At 40.5% G+C, this 21191-nt stretch overlaps 3 protein-coding genes and 1 pseudogene across 4 annotated transcripts; all 4 read left to right on the top strand.

Annotated features, from left to right (window-relative positions):
* The first annotated feature begins 2823 nt into the window (after nucleotides 1–2823).
* On the top strand, nucleotides 2824–8805 carry LOC149034620 (endonuclease domain-containing 1 protein-like). Of its 2 annotated transcripts, XM_089194322.1 has the most exons (3): nucleotides 2824–2973; nucleotides 3048–3439; nucleotides 3789–8805. In XM_089194322.1, exons 2-3 carry the CDS (start codon nucleotides 3134–3136, stop codon nucleotides 4611–4613), a joined length of 1131 nt encoding a protein of 376 aa, XP_089050448.1. In that variant the 5' UTR covers nucleotides 2824–2973; nucleotides 3048–3133; the 3' UTR covers nucleotides 4614–8805. The 2 variants fall into 2 exon arrangements, with proteins under 2 accessions (XP_089050448.1, XP_089050447.1); XM_089194321.1 differs by having other exon boundaries at nucleotides 2824–3439.
* On the top strand, nucleotides 6320–8336 carry LOC149034621 (E3 ubiquitin-protein ligase TRIM71-like; annotated as a pseudogene).
* Nucleotides 8806–9249: 444 nt separating the features above from the next.
* Nucleotides 9250–13114, top strand: LOC149034619 (E3 ubiquitin-protein ligase TRIM45-like). Its single transcript, XM_089194320.1, has one exon. It carries the CDS (start codon nucleotides 10624–10626, stop codon nucleotides 12811–12813), a length of 2190 nt encoding a protein of 729 aa, XP_089050446.1. The 5' UTR covers nucleotides 9250–10623; the 3' UTR covers nucleotides 12814–13114.
* A 3860-nt stretch (nucleotides 13115–16974) lies between these two features.
* On the top strand, nucleotides 16975–20320 carry LOC149034618 (E3 ubiquitin-protein ligase TRIM45-like). Its single transcript, XM_089194319.1, has one exon. The coding sequence runs from the start codon at nucleotides 17873–17875 to the stop codon at nucleotides 20030–20032; it is 2160 nt and encodes a 719-aa protein (XP_089050445.1). The 5' UTR covers nucleotides 16975–17872; the 3' UTR covers nucleotides 20033–20320.
* The last annotated feature ends 871 nt before the right edge of the window (nucleotides 20321–21191 follow it).

The following is a 21191-nucleotide window of genomic DNA, read 5'->3' as shown; positions in this document are numbered from 1 at the left end:
ACAAGAGAACTGTTACGAGAATTTGGTGCTAGATCAAGTTAATAACTTTTACTTGATGAGTATGAGTATTCTCATTACCTGTTTGCTAGAAAATTTATGGATAGTATAGGGGAAATTATATCTTGATCACTTCTAGGAGTTGAAGGCTTAATCAAAACTTCGTTCACTCTAACAGTTGATCATTACAAATTAAAATATGCAAGGCTATTGAACATACGTTCGTATCTGATCACACAAAGATCATGAATTGAGTAATTACGGGGCTTTTCCAAATCAGAACGGCTGAGAAGATGGCTGTTTTGCTGAGCAAATGCTAATAAGCTTATTGTGAGAAGCACTTCACAACTTGGAGATCACAAACTTTGACTATAATTTATTACGACTCGACTTCGTCGTTGCTCAAATTCGCCGTCGATTAGTGTTACCGTCATAACATAGTAAAACAAGCTTGTGGTTAACTTGGATTTTGGAAAACCAAACCAAACATTGCACATAGAGTTAACTCGTGTGTGCGGTTGGTTTAGTTAAAACTAATAAACTCACCTCCATCAGCAGCCTTTCACGGGAGGCTGAGATTTGCCCTCTCTTGCCGCTATATAACCCTTTCTTTACGAATTCTCTCACAAGTTTTCACGCATTTTATCGCGGGTCATACAAGGCAGTCAGACCATGCTAAACTGATTCAGTAATTATTAGAATTTTGCATACATTGAAGGAAATTTACAAGTTTGCATCATGCACGTGGAATGGGTAAAGTGTGCCGGTCGAATTTTGTAAGGAATTTTTATTATAGTTTTCTCGCCTAGGTTTTAAAACAAAGATGCTACAATTTTTCTTGAAATACGGCAGACAAGTTCACGAGATAGGGTACACATCGGTCGAGTTGTTTAGGAGTAAATTAAGTTAATTCAATTCTTAGCGTTTGATACAAGAGGTCACTTTTGACATATTCAAATTCTAACATGGCTCTGAGGCTATGGGGGAATAAAAAAAAAATGGAAATTAACTATTAATCCCTCAACCACGATGTGATTTCCTGAGTGTTATTCCCCCAAGCCTCGCAGCCGAGTTTGAATTTTAATATGTCGAAAATGGCCTATTGAGTGGAAAGACGTAAATTAGTATTCATACTGAACAGTTCGTCAAATATAAGTCACAGGCAAACTTTCCTAATGAAGGAGTTAGTTGAAAAACTCGAAATTTCAAAGCCGCCTCTGCCACGATTACCTGGAATTGTCCCTCTAGTGTGAATATGAAACATTTTGATGACAACTCATGCTTGAAGGTGCGACCATTGTTTTGCCTCTCAAATCTTTTGAGCGCGAATAAAACGCCTACAATTTTATGAAAAATGTGGGCAATTAGTAAGCGAAACTGTCATTACCTAATCAATATTGGATTACTTTCTGTTGGCTTCTTAAAGGCAAAACAACCTTTTTTATGAGTTCGTTAGCCGCTCCTTTCAAACCCGTAATTTTGGAAAACTGGTGAGTCTCGACCGCGACAAGCAATAAAAAAAGCAATAGCCAGTCCTTTTAGTCAAAAAGAATCTATCTCATATTAGATACCTGTTATTTACAGTGGCAGCCCAAACAGAAATGAGCTGGTACAAAGACATTAATTCCTAACCTCCTTGAACTTCACACACGCATGAGGTCTTGAATGTTCGACAAGAATTACACAAAGTTCGTGTAAAACATTAATTAGTTGTGGCGACTGGCCAATGTAAAAGAAAGTATCGCATAAAACTAAGTTTAGAATCACCTATGTCGATTCATTCAAGCTGCTATGGCCTTAGCGGGTAACGCAAAAGGAGGCCGAAGAGCAAAAGGAGTCTTCAGGGCATTGGAAATGGTAAAGATCTTTTCTTTCCTCATCACCACGCAAGGGTTACCATGATGATGTTTGAAGTACTCTCTTTGCAAATTTCATTACCTAATCAATATTGGATTACTTTCTGTTGACTTTTTAGAGGCAAAAAACTTTGCTATAAGTTCGTTAGTCGCTCCTTTCAAACCCGTAATTTTGGAAAACTGGTGAGTCTCGACCGCGACAAGCAATAAAAAAAAAGCAATAGTAAGTATTTTTAGTCAAAAAGCGTCTGTCTCATAGTAGATACCTGTTATTTACAGAGGCAGCCCAAAGAGAAATGAGCTGGTGCAAAGACATTAATTCCTAACCTCCTTGAACTTCACCCATGCATGAGGTCTTGAATGTTCGACAAGAATTACACAAAGTTCGTGTAAAACATTAATCTGTTGTGGCGACTGGCCAATGTAAAAAAGCATCGCATAAAACTAAGTTTAGAATCACCTATGCCGATTAATTGAAGCTGCTATGGCCTTAGCGGGTAACGCAAAAGGAGGCCAAAGAGCAAAAGGAGTCTTCAGGGCATTGGAAATGGTAAAGATCTTTTCTTTCCTCATCACCACGCAAGGGTTACCATTATGATGTTTGAGGTACTCTCTTTGCAAATTTCATAACCTAATCAATATTGGATTACTTCCTGTTGACTTTTTAGAGGCAAAAAACTTTGCTATAAGTTCGTTAGTCGCTCCTTTCAAACCCGTAATTTTGGAAAACTGGTGAGTCTCGACCGCGACAAGCAATAAAAAAAAGCAATAGCCAGTATTTTTAGTCAAAAAGCGTCTGTCTCATAGTAGATACCTGTTATTTACAGAGGCAGCCCAAAGAGAAATGAGCTGGTGCAAAGACATTAATTCCTAACCTCCTTGAACTTCACCCATGCATGAGGTCTTGAATGTTCGACAAGAATTACACAAAGTTCATGTAAAACATTAATCAGTTGTGGCGACTGGCCAATGTAATAGGAAGTATCGCATAAAACTAAGTTTAGAATCACCCATGTCGATTCATTGAAGCTGCTATGGCCTTAGCGGGTAACGCAAAAGGAGGCCAAAGAGCAAAAGCTTTCCTCATCACCACGCAAGGGTTGCCATGATAATGTTTGAGGTAATCTCTCAGCAAATTTCATTACCTAATCAATATTATCTAACGGCTGAATAGCTTCGAATTCATTTGAATAGTGATAATTTGCCAGGACCTGCGTCAGAAGCTCAAGAAGGAAACTGGGTGAAGAGAGCACCACTCTGCAATAGATATTTAAGGAGTCATGAAACCCACCTTGAACCAGCTATTCTTGATTTTGTGGTTAAATGCATTCGGTGTGAGAAGTGAAGTCAACTCAGATTTCGGAAAGTGCTTGCAATACTTTTACAAAAGTACCCCACCAAAGCTTGCTGTGAATGTCGCTGAACCGCTCAGAAACATCTGCCAGCGGTATAACGATGTCTACCACTATGCCACACTGTACAGCACCAGCTTAAAGATTCCTGTGTATTCAGCTTATACTCTGCCTGATCCTTGCTTGGGTACTCCCGAGCCACAGAGAAGGTCCACATGGTTTGTCGAGCCTCAGGTAGGTAACTCATTCAACCTCGTAAATTATGAATCGAAACAAGTTGCCGATTGGAAACTTAATTTAAATATCAGTTTGAAAAACCAACGGAATTAAAATCCAGAAAAATATGAAAATTTTTACTTCTGTAAGGTAAAGCCGACAACAGTACATTCATATTACTTGTTCACCAATCGACAGAAGATCATGTTCCACTGAGAAATAGTGTGCCTGTTCTTGTTCGGTGGTTCCACCAACAGACAATAAACCAATGTTCATCCAATTCAATGACATCAACATGACCAAGATTTTACATAAAAAGATTTTATGATTTTAGCTATAATCAGACTTTTTGTTTTTCTCCTCACAGCTCCTGGTAGCCGCTGACACCACGTTGAAGACAAATATGGAGACAGCTTCCCAGCAAACTGAACGCTACAAGACAGTACAGGCGATAAACGTAGACTATCGTGACACAGGTTACGACAGGGGTCACCTCAATCCAAACTTTTACCAATGTGGAGAAGGAAGAACAGCAACTTTTACCTTGACAAACGCCGTTCCTCAAGATCCCTGCTTTAACCAGCAGTCGTGGAAGAAAATGGAAGAAGTAGCTTGGAAGAGAATGAGGAAAGATTGTTTTTTTCAGGGCGCCAGACGTTATTTTGTGACGGGAATCGTTCCGCAGGGATTACAAATTCCATTCACAGAACATGACAGGGAAGGAGACGTGACTAACAGAGATTCCAATCGAGTCACCGTCCCTAGTTACCTCTGGACAGCGATTTGCTGTGATGCTTCAAGTACAACTAATCAGCAGGATGGGTTCTCATTTGCTTACATCGGCAAAAATACTCCTGACCCTCTCGTGAAAATTCTGAGCGTGAGTGAATTGGAGGCAATACTTATTAACCATGACCTCGTTGGAAATAGTTACACAGCGGCTAAAATTTTTGTTGATGATTGCAATGAAAATACGGAAAAATCAAAAAGTGCACGAACTAAAGTTGCAGATCCTGTGAACTTACTTAATGCAGCCAATGCAATAAGAGGGATGGACCAGTCAACTCTTCCTCCCATGAAACGCAAAATCTTTCACGAAGTATTGGATTTAATTCAAAGTGGTGTATCTGCGAATGGTTATTCCTTCACTTCTGACAAGAAGAATAGGTTTAACAATCAAACACTTCCCTAGGTGGTAATCATTTCTTGTATTCTCTTGACCTTTATGTTTAAATTAGGAGTAATATTGTAAGGAGATATCAGATGCTGGTCACTCTTGGGGGTCAATGGATAAATGAGGATTAATTCAGTTTAACTCCACGCGTTAATTTACGACTTAAAAACGTGAGCCAGAATTCGAAGTCAGAATGGGTGAAAACATGCAAACAATCAACAAAACAAAACAGAAACCCAACCGGCCATGATCTTCTACAACAAAAGCGGGACTGCGTAATGATAGCCCAGTTTCTAAATATGATTAGCTTCAGTTCATGTCACTCACGTACATCCAGTTTTTCTTAGTACCCTCTTCCTCCCCACCCCGCAAAAAAAAGGTGAAACAGAAGCGAGGGAACGTCTACGCAAACTTGACACCAATCGTGTTCCGTGACGTCACTCTTTTGCAAAAAAACGTATAATGACTTTTTGTCGGTTAACCCCTTTTGCCGATTCTTTCGTCGATTCTTATTGGCGAGAGTTGGTAATTTGTTTTCATACTAACGAACAAGATGGTGAACAAAATGTTTTCATGGTCATCTTTTAAGACAACAGCGACCTGAAAAGATCAGGATAGATTGGTAAAGAGACACTTCAAGAGGAATAGCAGAAAGCCATAGATATGTTTTTTCGAGGGTAACGATATCTCCGTTTCGTTACCAACTTGCTATGGAAAATCTTTATTATATCAAGCAGAGCCAGTGATCGATCACCTCTCTTCTCCTCAAGAAACCGGTCACTATATTTATTGTGCCGCCCGTAAAAGCTCTCACAGAAGACCAGGTGCACTATCTTAATGTGCTTGGGTCAAGAGGATTGTTAGCTGTTGTCCGCCTTCAACTTACGCTCTCTTTGCGAACGGTGCTGCGAAGCTATTAAATAAAGCTAGTTGTTTCTTGCAGCGATTCTTTCTACTGAGAAAAGAGTTACTCTTTCTTCACGCTAGTAGCGATGCCAATCGAACATTGTCCTCTTCTAATTTTATATCAAAATCGCTCATAACCTTTTCCTATGTCCTTGAAACAAAGTACATGTTTGAACTCGGACGCTGAATTGCAAATTTAACCGAGAAATGGAAAACGAATTCACTTCAATGTTTTTGTTTATCTTGATAACCTTCACACTAACACGTGGCACTTCGCAAAAAAGATATTAACAAGCGACATTATTTTGCATAAATTAAGGTGAATCCCGGAACACAATTAGTGTCAGGTCCCTCGCTTCCGTTTCACCTTACGGGGGAGGGTAAGGCTACACGTAGGCTATGTTTTCACGGAATTTCAAACAATAGCTTTTTCAGGCTGTGTTTACAAGCGATCTTGTCGAACGCTGACAGTGGAGTCGTTCTTGAGAAACCTCACCAAACAGATCACTTGCTCAATTTGTCTCGAGACCTTCAAAGAACCGAAAATTATATCGTTTTTTCACACGTTTTGCTGTCAGTGTTTGGAAAAACACGCAAGAGTGAGCCAAAGACATGGACAATTTCGATGCCCCGAGTGTCAGGCAGAAATCCACCTGCCACAAGGAAATCGCTTCGAAGCGTTGCCAACCAGTTTTTTTCACAACAGTTTGTTGAATATCCTTGCCGTTCGACAAAGTGACGATGGAACAAACGTCAGTTGTAGCAACTGTTACAAGACCAGCTCCAATGTCCATTACTGCTTTGATTGTGCTCGATTTATGTGCTCTCCATGTCTGAACGCACATGAAATTATGCGCGACGCATTCGAAGGACACAAAGTCATGCCTGTTAAAGACTTTCTAGATCAAGATTACGAGGCTTTGTTAAAGCGACAGCCCTTTTGCACCAAGAAGTACCACGAGCGAGAAATCACGAGATTTTACTGCCTCCAGTGTCAGTGTTGTGTTTGCCATCTTTGCGTCGTCACGGATCATCAAAGTCACAAAGTTCAATTGCTCGACGAAGCGGCTGACAACGAGAAAGGAAATATCATGGCGGATGCTTTAATGAGCAGAACAAGGGAAGACGATTTTAAGGAAACGATTCGACAGTTTAACCACACAGCTTCTGAGTTATGAGACAATGCCCAACTCGCTAAACGCGGAGTTTCGCAAGCAGCCGAGCGGAAGATCGCAGAGATTCGAGAGTACGAGCGACAAGCCATTGAATCAATCGAGACAACGTGCGTCACGAGACTCCAAAAAATCAACTCGGCTCGACAGGCAGTAGAATCTCTGATGAAACGAAACAACAAAGTCGCCGACTTTACCGAAAACTTGGTACAGAAAAGCTCGAGCTGGGATATCATGCAAAACAAGCCAAATTTGAAACAGAGATATTGACGAACTTCGAGGAATCCCAGCTGCACAACACCATCAGACCTCGTTCATCAAGTTTTACCCCACTCCTAATGTGGGCCTTGACTCAGGCGATATTGCCACCGAAGACATAGCAGACGCAAGTCGGTCCACTTTAGAGGGACTGGATCAAACTCTTCAGGCTGGTTTAGAAGCAAAGTTCATTTTATCCCCCAAAACACCTGATGAAGAAATAAGTAACCAGACTGATCTCAAACAGCAAATTGAAGTTCATATACGACCAGACAAAAATGTCACACAAGTCACTGTTTGCAACACAGAAAACGGTAGATTCGAGGTGAAATTTATACCCAAAGTACCCGGTGCTTACAGAATTGAAGTGAAGATTAATGGAGATACACTCGCCAACTCTCCGTTCATTGTGGCGGTGAAGGAGTGTGAACTTATCGTGGTCAGTGAGTTGGATCTGAAGTTATTAGAAGGAGAACGCGTTTACATGTTCGATAAATGGTAAATGTCGGAGAAAAATTGGAGCTAAAGGGCAATTTAAAGACCCATTTGGCGTGACATATTTGAACGATGACGAGATTTTGATTGCAGACACAAATAACGGCAGAATACAACAAATTAATATCCAGACAGGAACTGTTATGAAAACCTTAGGAAAAATGGGTGTAGGAATAGGAGAGTTTTATCACCCGACTGATGTTCGTTTGGATGAAGAACGTCGCATGGTTGTAACCGAGATGTCGAGGAACAGGATACAAGTGATGTCACGTGGGGGAGAGACTAGACACGTGGGGGAGAGACTTCGGCCCAGACAAATCAAAACACCCAAAGAGCCGCTTGCCTTACAAAAAAAAGGTTTTTCGTCTCCGATAGCGAAAATCATTGCATTAAAGCTTTCGACAAGTCAGGAACATTCTTACACAAGTTTGGCAAACGAGGCAATCAAGATGGACAATTTAAAAACCCGAATGGTTTGCTTATAGACAGCTCAAATAATCTTCTGGTGTATGATCGGTTGAATAATCGAGTTCAGCAGTTTCTCTGGACGGTCGCTTCACTGTCAAAAGTATCACTCAGTTACCTTATCCTCATAGAATAACAGCAACATCAGATGGACGTATTCTCGTGACTACCACTGACAAGATTTTCATATTAAAGTAGCTGTTTCAATAGACTCTTATTTACTTCGCAGTTTGTATTCTACTTCTAATGACCCGAATTGTTTCTTTCCTAATGTGCAATAATCGGAGACTGAAATTTGTAAGTTTATTCTTCTTCTCGAAGAAGCTTTGTCAAATACAACTGAACTAATTAGCTTTGAGATTTTAAATTTGGTTTGCTGGTGGCGTTTATGCATATTCGTAATAATGTAGCACGTGTAAATGTTAAAAGGATTCTGATTGTCAAAGAATATGTTGCATTTAGTACGTCGCGTTAAATACATTATTTTCTTTCGATAACCTAGCAGCTATAAGAAAGGGCGATACGTGTCAGGTGTCGAGTTCTGACAATGGTAAAAACTGTGTTTACATATTCGATAAAAATGGTAAATGCCTGATAAAAATTGAAAAATGAAACAGACTAGTACTATGTGACATCCAGCTCTTGTTAGGCCTCGCTCCCGGAAAAACAAACCAACAAAAACCAAACCCTTTTTGACTTTGCGAAGTTGAAGAAAACCTTTTGGAAAGTTCTAGTTGTCTCATTACTTCAAGACGCCTGTAAGACTGTTCTTAATTGTTCTTCCCATTGTTGCCTTGGAAAAAAGAGGAAATGGAAAGAGGATGTTTTTTTAGACATCAAAATCTGCCTTTATTTTGCAGATGGTCATCAGTGAAAATAAATGCTAATGGATTAAAACACATTCAACAAACAAAGAAGCCTTGAATGTGCTTTGTTTTGTAGTAAAGCAAGTAGGAAGCGGCTAGAGCACATAAGAATTGTAGAGGGAAACACGAGACGTAGAGGAGCAATTGAGTGAATAATCTGATTGATTGTATAAGACCACTGGTCTTATTCAACCAAACAGATTATTCTCTCAATTGAAAGCTTTCTAAACTGTCAAAACTTTCACAATCTGCAATAGTTCATAAACTGAAAAAGTACGGCAGGTTGGATTCAATACTATGACTTCTGCTTGAAGTTTCTTTTCTTTCTTAATAAAGAATCTGAAAGTGAAACGTTCCATGAAATCCGGCTGAGTTGTGGTTCATATAAACACGCAGTTCTTTTAGCATGATGATGATAAAAGAAATTACTCACGGCGTGTGTTTTATGAATGAACGACAACATGAAGATTTCTCGGGGTGAGAGCGTCGGCTGCCGTGACTAATGTGGCCTTCCACTCAACTAATTGGAAAGGATTTATGGATCGGAAGGATCAATATAATCAAATTACAGAATTCAAATCTTCCCCTCTCTTTGAACCCAAAGGTATGATAAACATTTTACTAACTTCGTCTTCTCCAGCCCCAATTTATGGCCTGCGCACTTCACACCAGGGCCATAAATCCGAGCGGCCGGAAAATAACTTGGTCCATAAAATACAGTACGGACCTCGAACTCGCTAGCAAGAGGTATCAATATTGTGCGTTTCTTAATAGCCATGCTCTAACTCTTGAGAGTGAATGACCATTTCCAACGTTCTCAACGGTGAGTGCAGTTATGAGTACTGTTTAACAATTTCACGAGTCACTTTGGGTTTCTATCACGTTTCATCAACCACCGCACTACCCCAAATTTTGCAATCTAATCGGCTACGCTACTCGTTATCTAATCCTTGATAGACGGTGAGTAAAGTGACAAAAGACTCTTGTATCTTACAACCGCAATCATATTGCAGGATTTATGATAAACCACTGGTAGATTTAAACAAATACTGTTTACCCCTCTGACGAAGGGCTAAAGTTCGAAACATCACCTTTGTAACTCTTCACGGTGGCCAATTTACGTTATCAACTCATTTGATGACACTAAATTACCCTGTCTAAACATTAACCCTTTCCACCCTAACACCAGTGTGCATTTTCTCCTTACTGTTCTTTATACATTTCCTAACGTGCTGACAAGGAGAATATGTTAAATAATCAAACGCTTCCCTAGTTGGTAATCATTTCTTGTATTCTCGTGTCCGTAATGTTTAAATCAGGGGTGATATTATAAGGAGAAATTAGATGTTAGTCACTCTTAAAGGTCGCAGAATTAATGAGGAACAGATCAGTTTAACCCCAAGCGTCAATTTACGACTTAAAAATGTAAGCGAGAATTCGAAGTCAGTAATGCTTGAAAACATGCAAACAAACAAAACAACAGTTGGCTTGTTAGCTCAGTTGATAGAGCGCTGCACCGGTGAAGCAGAGGTCATGGGTTCAAATCCCGTACAGGCCTGAATTTTTTTTTTCAGGCCTTATTTTCACTACTGCCAAGTAGTGCACATTACTGCGAGGATCACTTTCATTCACATCTTTATCCGCAGTTCAAATATATGACTTTCATATATTCTTAACCGTATGAAAAGAAACCTTATCGGCCATGATCTTCTACAACAAAAGCGTGACTGCGTGATGATAGCCCAGTTTCTAATTATATTTAGCTTCAGTTCATATGGTCACTCAACTACATCCTGTTTTTCTCGGAATTTCAAACAATAGCTTTTTTCAAGCTGTGTTTACAAGTGACCTTGTTGAACGCTGACAATGGAGTCGTTCTTGAGAAATCTCACCAGACAAATTACTTGCTCGATTTGTCTCGAGACCTTCAAAGAACCGAAAATTATATCGTGTTTTCACACGTTTTGCTGTGAGTGTTTAGAAAAACACGCAAGAGTGAGCCAAAGGCATGGAAAATTTAGATGCCCCGAGTGTCAGGCAGAAATCCACTTACCAGAAGGAAATCGCTTCGAAGCGCTGCCAACCAGTTTTTTTCACAACAGTTTGTTGAATATCCTTGCCGTTCGACAAAGTGGCGATGAAAAAAACATCACTTGTGGCAACTGTAAGAGGACAAGCTCCAATGTCCATTACTGCTTTGAATGTGCTCGATTCATGTGCTCTGAATGTCTGAACGCACATGAAATTATGCGCGATGCATTCGAGGGACACAAAGTCATGCCTGTTAAAGACTTCCAAGATCAAGATTACGAGGCTTTGTTAAAGCGACAGCCCTTTTGCACCAAGAAGTACCACGAGCGAGAGATCACGAGATTTTACTGCCTCCAGTGTCAGTGTTGTGTTTGCCATCTTTGCATCGTCACGGATCATCAAAGTCACAAAGTTAAATTGCTCGACGAAGCGGCTGACAACGAGAAAGAAAACATCATGGCGGATGCCGCAGAGAGCCGAACAAGGGAAAAAGATTTAAAGGAAAAGCTTCAACAATTCCAAAACACAGCAAACAGCCTGCAAGAAAATGCCCGCATCGCTAAACGAGGAGTCTCTCAAGTAGCCGAAAAGATGATCGCAGAGATTCGAGAGCGCGAGCGGAAAGCCATTGAATCAATCCAGACAACGTGCGTCACGAGACTCCAAAAAATCAATTCGACCCGACAGGCAATAGAATCTTTGATGAAACAAAACAACAAAGTTGCCGACTTTGCCGAAAACTTGATACAGAAAAGCTCGAGCTGGGACGTCATGCAAAACAAGCCAAATTTGAAGCAGAGATTTGAGGAACTTCGAGGAATCCAAGCTGCACAACACTATCAGACCTTGTTCATCAAGTTTTACCCCACTCCTGCTGTGGGCTTCAACTTGGGCGACATCGCCACCGAAGACATAGCAGACGCAGGTCAGTCCACTCTAGAGGGACTGGATCAAACTTTTCAGGCTGGTTTAGAAGCAAAGTTCATTCTATTCCCCAAAACACCTCATGGCGAAATAAGTAACCAGCCTGATCTCAAACAGCGAATTGAAGTTCTCATACAACCAGACAAAAATGTCACACAAGCCACTGTTTGCAACACAGAAAACGGTATATTCGAGGTGAAATTTATACCCAAAGTACCCGGTGCTTACAGTATTGAAGTGAAGATTAATGGAGATACACTCGCCAACTCTCCGTTCATTGTGGCGGTGAAGGAGCGTGAACTTATTGTGGTCGGTGAGTTGGATCTGAATTTATTAGAAGGAGAACGGGTCGTCAATCTATTTGGAATCGCTGTAAATACGATAGGGAATATTGCCGTAACTGACCATAGTAAAAACTGTGTTTACGTATTCGATAAAAATGGTAAATGTTTGAGAAAAACTGGAGTTAAAGGGCAATTTAGAAACCCATTTGGCGTGACATATTTGAACGATGACGAGATTTTGATTACAGACACAGGTAACGGAAGAATACAACAAATTAATATCGAGACAGGAACTGTTGTGAACACTTTAGGAAGAAAAGGAGAAGGAACAGGAGAGTTTTGTTTCCCAACCGATGTTTGTTTGGATGAAGAACGTCGTATTGTTGTAACCGAGTTTTCGAGTGAAAGGATACAGGTGATGTCACGTGAGGGAAAGACTATTTCCATCTTTGGAAACATCGGCCCAGACAAATTATCAAAACCATTTAGCTGCTTGCCTTACAAAAAGAAGTTTTTCGTCTCCAATAGCAGAAAACATTGCATCCAGGCTTTCGACAAATCAGGAACATTCTTACACAAGTTTGGCAAGGAGGGCAATCAAGAAGGACAATTTGACTGCCCCACTGGTTTGCTAATAGACAGCTCCAATAATCTCCTGGTGTGTGATCAGTGCAACAATCGAGTTCAGCAGTTTTCTCTGGATGGTCGCTTCACTGGTAAAAGTATCACTCATTTACCTCAACCTCGTGGAATAGAAGCAACACCAGATGGACGTATTCTCGTGACTACCCCTGAAAAAGTTTTCATATTAAAGTAGCTGTTTCAATAGACACTTATTAACTTCACAGTTTGTATTCTACTTTTAATGACCCGAACTGTTTCTTTCCTAATGTGCTATACTGATTAGAGACTGGAGTTTGTAAGTTTATTCTTCTTCTCGAAGAAGCTTCATCAAATGAAACTAAATTTATTAGCTTAGAGATTTCAAATGATACATGTTAGAGGCATTTATGCATATTGGTAATAATATGGCACATGTAAATATTATAGGATTCTGATTGTTAAAAAATATTTTGCACTGAGGACGTCGCATTAAATATATTATTTCCATTCGATAACTCAGCAGTAACTGCATATATATTGCTTTCTTCTACTAGAAAGGGCGATACGTGCCAGGTGCTGAAATAGACGAGTACTATGTGACATCCAGCTATTTTTAGGCCTCGCTCCCGAAAAAAAAAATCCAAAAAAGACGCTTTTTGGGGTTGCGTGACTTTGTTAGGTTAAAGAAAAACTTTTTGAAAATTCTCATTGTCTTATTCCTTGAAGAAGCTCATAAGACTGTTATTAATTGTTCTTTCTATTGTCATAACCCTGGAAACAATATTTTTTTTTTAAGTACAGCAAATAGTAGCAATAGAAATTCCATCGGCCATCTAATGACCACGGAATGCATCATTCTCAAACATTTAAACATTAACCCTTTACACCCTAACATCAGTCTGTATATTCTCCTTACTGTTCTTTATACATTTCCTGAGGTGCTGACAAGGAGAATATGTTTTATAATCAAAAGCTTCCCCAGTTGGTGATCATTTCTTGTATTCTCGTGACCTTAATGTGTAAATCAGGAGTAATATTGTAAGGAGAAATCAGATGCTGGTCACTCTTAGGAGTCAAAGGGTTAATTAGGGATTGATCATCTTTGCATTGTGACGGATCGTAAAAACCATGACGTTAATTTGCTCGACGAAGCAGCGGACAACGAGAAAGTAAACATCGTAGCGGATGCTGTAATGAGCCGAACAAGGGAAAACGATTTCAAGGAAACGATTCCACACTTTCACCACACAGTTTCCGAGCTGCGAGACAATGCCCAACTCGCTAAACGCGAAGTTTCGCAAGCAGCAGAGCAGAAGATCACAGTATTTCACCACACAATTTCCGAGCTGCGAGACAATGCCCAACTCGCTAAACGCGAAGTTTCGCAAGCAGCAGAGCAGAAGATCGCAGAGATTCGAGAGCGCGAGAGACAAGCCACTGAATCAATCGAGACAACGTGCGTGACGAGACTCCAAAAAATCAACTCGGCTTGGGAGGCTGTAGAATCTTTGATGAAGCAAACCAATAAAGTCAACGACTTTGCCGAAAACCTTATACAGAAAAGCTCGAGCTGGGACATCGTGCAAAACAAGTACAATTTGAAACAGAGATTTGAGGAACCTCGAGGAATTTAGGCTACACAACACCATCAGACCTCGTTCGTCAAGTTTTACCCCACTCATGTTGTGGGGCGGCTTTAATTGGGCGACATTGTAACCGAAGACATAGCGGACGGAAGTCGTTCCACCCTAGAGGGACTGGATCAAACTTTTCAGGCTGGTTTAGAAGCAAACTTCATTTTATTCCCCAAATCACGTTAAGGAGAAATAAGTAACCAGCCTGATCTCAAACAGCAAATTGAAGTTCTCATACAATCAGACAAAGATGTCACACAAATCACTGTTTGCAACACAGAAAACGGTAGATTCGGGGTGAAATTTATACCCGAAGTACTTGGTGCTTACAGCATTGAGGTAAAGATTAGTGGAGATACACTCGCCAACTCTCCGTACACTGTGGCGGTAAAGGAGTGTGAACTTACTGTCTGAATTCTGAATTCATTAGAAGGAGAAGAGGTCGACATTCTCGTTGGAATCGCAGTAAATATGAAAGGGAATATTGCCGTAACTGACAATGGTAAACATTCGATAAAAAGGGTAAATTTATGAGAAAAATTAGAGTTAAAGGGGAACCCACATAGTGTGACATATTTGAACGATGACGAGATTTTGATTGTGGACACAAATAACGACAGAATACAACAAACAAGTATCCAGACAGGAACTGTTGTGAAAACTTTAGGGCAAGAAGGTCTAGGAATAGGAGATTTTGATATCCCAGGTGATGTTTGTTTGGATGAAGAACGTCGCATTGTTGTGACCGGGTTTAGGAATAGTGGGAGACAGGTGATGTCACGAGTTTGGAAAAAAGGCAATCAAGATGGACAAATTAACTACCCGAGTGGTTTGCTTATAGACAGCTCCAATAATCTTCTGATGTGTGATCAGTGGAATAATCGAGTTCAGCAGTTTTCTCTGGACGGTCGCTTCACTGGTAAAAGTATCACCCATTTATCTCATCCTCGTAGAATAGCAGCAACACCAGATGCACGTATTCTCGTGACTACCCCTAAAAAAATTTTCATATCAAGGTAGCTGTTTCAATAGACACTTATTTACTTCACAGTTTTTGTTAACTTCTAATGGCCCGAACTGTTTCTTTCCTGATGTGCAATAATCGGAGACTGGGATTTGTAAGTTTATTCTTCTTCTCGAAGAAGCTTTATCAAATACAACCGAACTAATCAGCTTAGAGATTTCAAATTATGTATGTTAGTGGCATTTATGCATATTCGTTATAATGCAGCACATGTAATTATTACATAATTCTGATCGTTAAAGAATAATTTGCACTAAATACGTCGCAGTAATGGCATATATATATTGCTTTCTTCTACTGGAAAGGGTGATACGTGCCAGCTGCCCCCCCCCCCCCCTCCCAAAAAAAAAACCGGCAAACGAAAAACAAAACTAAACGAAAGAACCGCTTTTTGCAGTTGCGTGACTTTTAAAAGTGCCTTTCATATTTCTGCAAAATTTTGACACCAGGAATATTGAACCCGTGACCAGTGAATTGAACTTGGCTGACTCACTTATCAACTTCTTTCATTTTATATCTTATAGCGCCAAATAACAATGAACCGTTCCTTCCAAATATTCAAAACTTAGTTTCAAATGAACCTGAAATTCAACCTTCCACCATCGAAAGCCATATTACCAGAAAGAATGAGCGCCGATCTGAGAGTAATCCCTTCTCACCTGCGCGAAATTCCGCCACATCCCAGAGGAGGAGGATTGGGGATGTCTGTAATAACCCTGCAGACCATTTTTTTTGGACCGATAAATCTGAAAAAAGAAGAGTTTGTTTTCCTACTTGCCGACGGCAACATCGAAAAGTTCAGGCTTACTGATGGCTCCAATGAATAAACTGTCTTAGATATATGACACTCTCCAGACGATACCCGATCAACTTCGATTTCAACTCAGTCAAATTAGCTTCCGTTTTAATGGTCAGGGCCCAGTTGTATAAAGGGTGGATAACACTATCCAACGGATAAATCGCTATCCAGCGGATAAGTGATAACAAAACGTACTGCGTTATCAACCGGATAGAGATTTTTCCAGTAGATAGTGTTATCCGACCTTCGAACAACCGGGGCTTAGAGGTTATCGCTAACATCGATGTCTCTAAAGATTTTAGATATATGAAAATTCACATATTTGCACTGCGGTGGAAAGATGAAATTAGAAGATCCTCGCAGCTAAGAACACTACTGAAACTAGTAGTTGTAAGTAGGACCTTGACCAGCTCCCAGTTGGCTTGTTAGCTCAATTGGTAGAGCGCTGCACCGGTATCGCAGAGGTCATGGGTTCAAATCCCGTACGGGCCTGAAATTTTTTTCAGGTCCTACTTACAACTACTAGTTTCAGTAGTGTTCTTAGCTGCGAGGATCTTCTAATTTCATCTTTCCACCGCAGTGCAAATATGTGAATTTTCATATATCTAAAATCTTCATTCACTCGGATGTTTATTTGTACCCAATTCATTGACCAGCTCCCAGTTGGCTTGTTAGCTCAATTGGTAGAGCGCTGCACCGGTATCGCAGAGGTCATGGGTTCAAATCCCGTACGGGCCTGAAATTTTTTTCAGGTCCTACTTACAACTACTAGTTTCAGTAGTGTTCTTAGCTGCGAGGATCTTCTAATTTCATCGATGTCTCTTTTCAACATCCTGCACAACAATTAATTGAAGGAGTATCTGCCATCCACTTATCAAAACTTCCTCAGCTTATTTAGATATCGACGTGTATGGGGCACTAAAAACTATCTCATCTCTACACACGTTTACACGTGGGTGTTCAGGAAAACGCACAGGCCACGAACGAAAAACTTCTCAAGCTTCTCATATCAGGCGGCAATCGGTTTGCCATAAGGAAAATCGTTCCCGGCTCGTTTCCCCTTCTCGTCATGTTAGTGTGAGAAATGGCGAGACCCTGGGAACCATGTTGGGGGCTGTAGTATAAAATTTAAATAAGAGCGTTGCTAGTCAATCATTTGACGAACTATCCCCATAAGAAGCTCGCCAGTAAGTCCACTGTTAACAATATTTTGCCTAAAAAAAATCCTTACACCGTCATAACCCTGGAAACAAGGAATGGCACACAGTACCGGTAGAGTCCCATCGGCCATACAATGACCACGGAATACATTATTATCAAATGTCTAACCATTAACCTGGCTTTACACCCTAACATCAGTCTGTATATTCTCCTTACTGTTCTTTATACATTTCCTAAGGTGCTGATAAGGAGAATATTTTTAATAATCAAACGCTTCCCTAGTTGGTGATCATTTCTTGTATTCTCGTGCCAGTAATGTTTAAATCAGGGGTGATATTATAAGGAGAAATTAGATGTTAGTCTCTCTTAAAGGTCAAAGAATTAATGAGGAACAGCTCCACACGTCAATTTACGACTTAAAAACGTAACCGAGAATTCGAAGTCAGTAATGCGTGAAAACGTGCAAACAAACAAAACACTAACCTTTCGGCCATGATCTTCTACAACAAAAGCGTAACTGCGTGATGATAGCACAGTTTCTAAATATATTTAGCTTCAGTTCATAAGGTCACTCAACTACATCCTGTTTTTCTCGGAATTTCAAACAATAGCTTTTTCAGGCTGTGTTTACGAGCAACCTTGTTGAACGCTGACAATGGAGTCCTTTTTGAGAAATCTCACCAAACAGGTTACTTGCTCAGTTTGTCTCGAGACCTACAAAGAGCCGAAAATTATATCGTGTTTTCACACGTTCTGCTGTGAGTGTTTAGAAAAACACGCAAGAGTGAGCCAAAGGCATGGAAAGTTTCGATGCCCCGAGTGTCAGGCAGAAATCCACCTGCCACAAGGAAATCGCTTCGAAGCGTTGCCAACCAGTTTTTTTCACAACAGTTTGTTGAATATACTTGCCGTTCGGCAAAGTGGCCATGGAATAAATGTCACTTGTGGGAACTGTTACAAGACCAGCTCCAATGTCCATTACTGCTTTGATTGTGCCCGATTCATGTGTTCCGATTGTCTCAACGCACACGAAATTATGCGCGACGCCTTTGAGGGACACAAAGTCATGCCTGTTAAAGACTTCCAAGATCAAGATTACGAGGCTTTGTTAAAGCGACAGCCCTTTTACACCAAGAAGTACCACGAGCGAGAGATGACGAGATTTTACTGCCTACAGTGTCAGTGTTGTGTTTGCCATCTTTGCACCGTCACGGATCATCAAAGTCACAAAGTTCAATTGCTCGACGAAGCGGCTGACAACGAGAAAGGAAACATCATGGCGGATGCCGCAGAGAGCCGAACAAGGGAAAAAGATTTAAAGGAAAAGCTTCAACAATTCCAAAACACAGCAAACAGCCTGCAAGAAAATGCCCGTGTCGCTAAACGAGGAGTCTCTCAAGCAGCCGAAAAGATGATCGCAGATATTCGAGAGCGCGAGCGGAAAGCCATTGAATCAATCGACACAAAGTGCGTTGCGAGACTCAAAAAAATCAACTCGGCTCGACAAGCAGTAGAATCTCTGATTAAGCAAAACAACAAAGTCGCCGACTTTGCCGAAAACTTGGTACAGAAAAGCTCCAGCTGGGATATCATGCAAAACAAGCACAATTTGAAACAGAGATTTGACGAACTTCGAGGAATCCAAACTGAACAACACCATCAGACCTCGTTCATCAAGTTTTACCCCACTCCTGCTGTAGGCTCCAACTTGGGCGACATTTCCACCGAAGACAAAGCAGACGCAAGTCGGTCCACTCTAGAGGGACTGGATCAAACTTTTCAGGCTGGTTTAGAAGCAAAGTTTATTTTATGCCCCAAAACACCTGATGGAGAAATAAGTAACCAGCCTGATCTCAAACAGCAAATTGAAGTTCTCATACAACCAGCCAAAGATGTCACACAAGTCACTGTTTGCAACACAGACAACGGTAGATTCGAGGTGAAATTTATACCCAAAGGACCCGGTGCTTACAGCATTGAAATGAAGATTAATGGAGATACACTCGCCAACTCTCCGTTCACTGTGGCGGTGAAGGAGCGTGAACTTATCGTGGTCGGTGAGTTGGATCTGGATTTATTAGAAGGAGAGCAGGTCGGCAATCCATTTGGAATCGCGGTAAATACGAAAGGGAATATCGCCATAACTGACACTGGGAAACACTGTGTTTACATATTCGATAAAAATGGTAAATGTCTGAGAAAAATTGGAGATAAAGGGCAATTTAAATACCCACTTGGCGTGACATATTTGAAAGATGACGAGATTTTGATTGCAGACACAAATAACAACAGAATACAACAAAGTAATATCCAGACAGGAACTGTTGTGAAAACTTTAGGAAAAGCAGGAGAGTTTTATCGTCCATTTGATGTTTGTTTGGATAAAGAACATCGCATTTTTGTAACCGAGTTTGTGATTGGTAGGATACAGGTGATGTCACGTGCGGGAGAGACTATTTCTATCTTTGAAAACATGACCCACCCAAAGAGCTGTTTGCCTTACAAAAACAACTTTTTCGTCTCCGATAGAAATCAATGCATCAAGGCTTTCGACAGGTCAGGAGCATTCTTACACAAGTTTGGCAAGGAGGGCAATCAAGATGGACAATTTCACAACCCGAATGGTTTGCTTATAGACAGCTTCAATAATCTTCTAATGTGTGATTCGTGGAATAATCGAGTTCAGCAGTTTTCTCTGGACGGTCGCTTCACTGGTAAAAGTATCACTTATTTACCTAATCCTCGTAGAATAGCAGCAACACCAGACGGACGTATTCTCGTGACTACCCCTAAAAAGATTTTCATATTAAAGTAGCTGTTTCAATAGACACTTATTTACTTCGCAGGTTATATTCTACTTCTAATGACCCGAACTGTTTCTTTCCTAATCTGCAATAATCGGAGACTGGAATTTTTAAGTTTATTCTTCTTCTCGAAGAAGCTTTGTCAATTACAACTGAACTAATTAGCTTTAAGATTTCAAATTTGGTTTAATTTGCTGGTGGCGTTTATGTATATTCGTGATAATGTAGCACATCTAAATATTATAGGATTTTGATTATTAAAGAATATTTTGCATTAAATACATTGTTTTCTTACAATAACTTAGCAGTAATTGGATAGCTCTTGTTAGGCCTCGCTTCCCCCCCCCTTCCCCCACCCCAAGAAAAAAAACAAAACAAAAGACTCTTTGCGGTTGCGTGACTTTTAAAGACGTCTTTCCAATTTGTGTATAATTTTGACACCAGAAATATTGAACCCGTGAACAGTGAATTGAACTTGGCTGACTCGCTCGTTAATTTTCTTTCGTTTTTTTAAGGTATTAATGTTACAGTGTCAAATAACAATGAACCGTTCCTCAGTTCCAAATATTTAACACTCAGTTTTGAACAAGCCTGAAATTCAACCTTCCACATTCGAAAGTCATATTGCTAGAAAGAATGAGCGCTGACCTGAGAGTATCCCCTTCTCACCTGCTCGGAATTCCGCCACATCTTGCCCCAGAGGGGGGGGGGGGGTTGTGTGTAAAAAAAAGCCCTGCTGGCCAAATTTTTTTTTCGACCGATAAATCTGAAAAAGAGAAGAGTTTGTTTTCGAACATCTAAAAATTTAGGCTTAACGATAGCTTCAGTGAATACACTGTCTTAGATAAGACAATCTCCAAGACGATGGCAGACGATACCCGATCGGCTTCGCTTTCCAAATCAAATTAGCCTCCGTTTTAATAGTCAGGACCCAGTTGTGTAAAGGGCGGATAACGCTTTCCAACGGATAAATCGCTATATAACCGATAAGTGGTAGCAAAACGTACTGAGTTATCCACTGGATAGAGATTTATCCAGTGAAGAGTGTTATCCTACCTTCGAACAACTAGGACCAGGAAGTTAGAGCTGACATCGATGTCTCTTATCAACATCCTACACAACAATTCGTTGAAGGAGTATCTGCCATCGCCCTAAGCAAAACTTGCTCAG

The sequence above is a fragment of the Pocillopora damicornis genome, chromosome 14 (genome assembly GCF_964200805.1).
Source record: "Pocillopora damicornis chromosome 14, jaPocDami1.2, whole genome shotgun sequence".
Classification (NCBI taxonomy): Eukaryota; Metazoa; Cnidaria; class Anthozoa; order Scleractinia; family Pocilloporidae; genus Pocillopora; species Pocillopora damicornis.
Note: the sequence above shows the minus strand (reverse complement) of the source record. Positions and strands in the feature narration are given on the sequence as shown.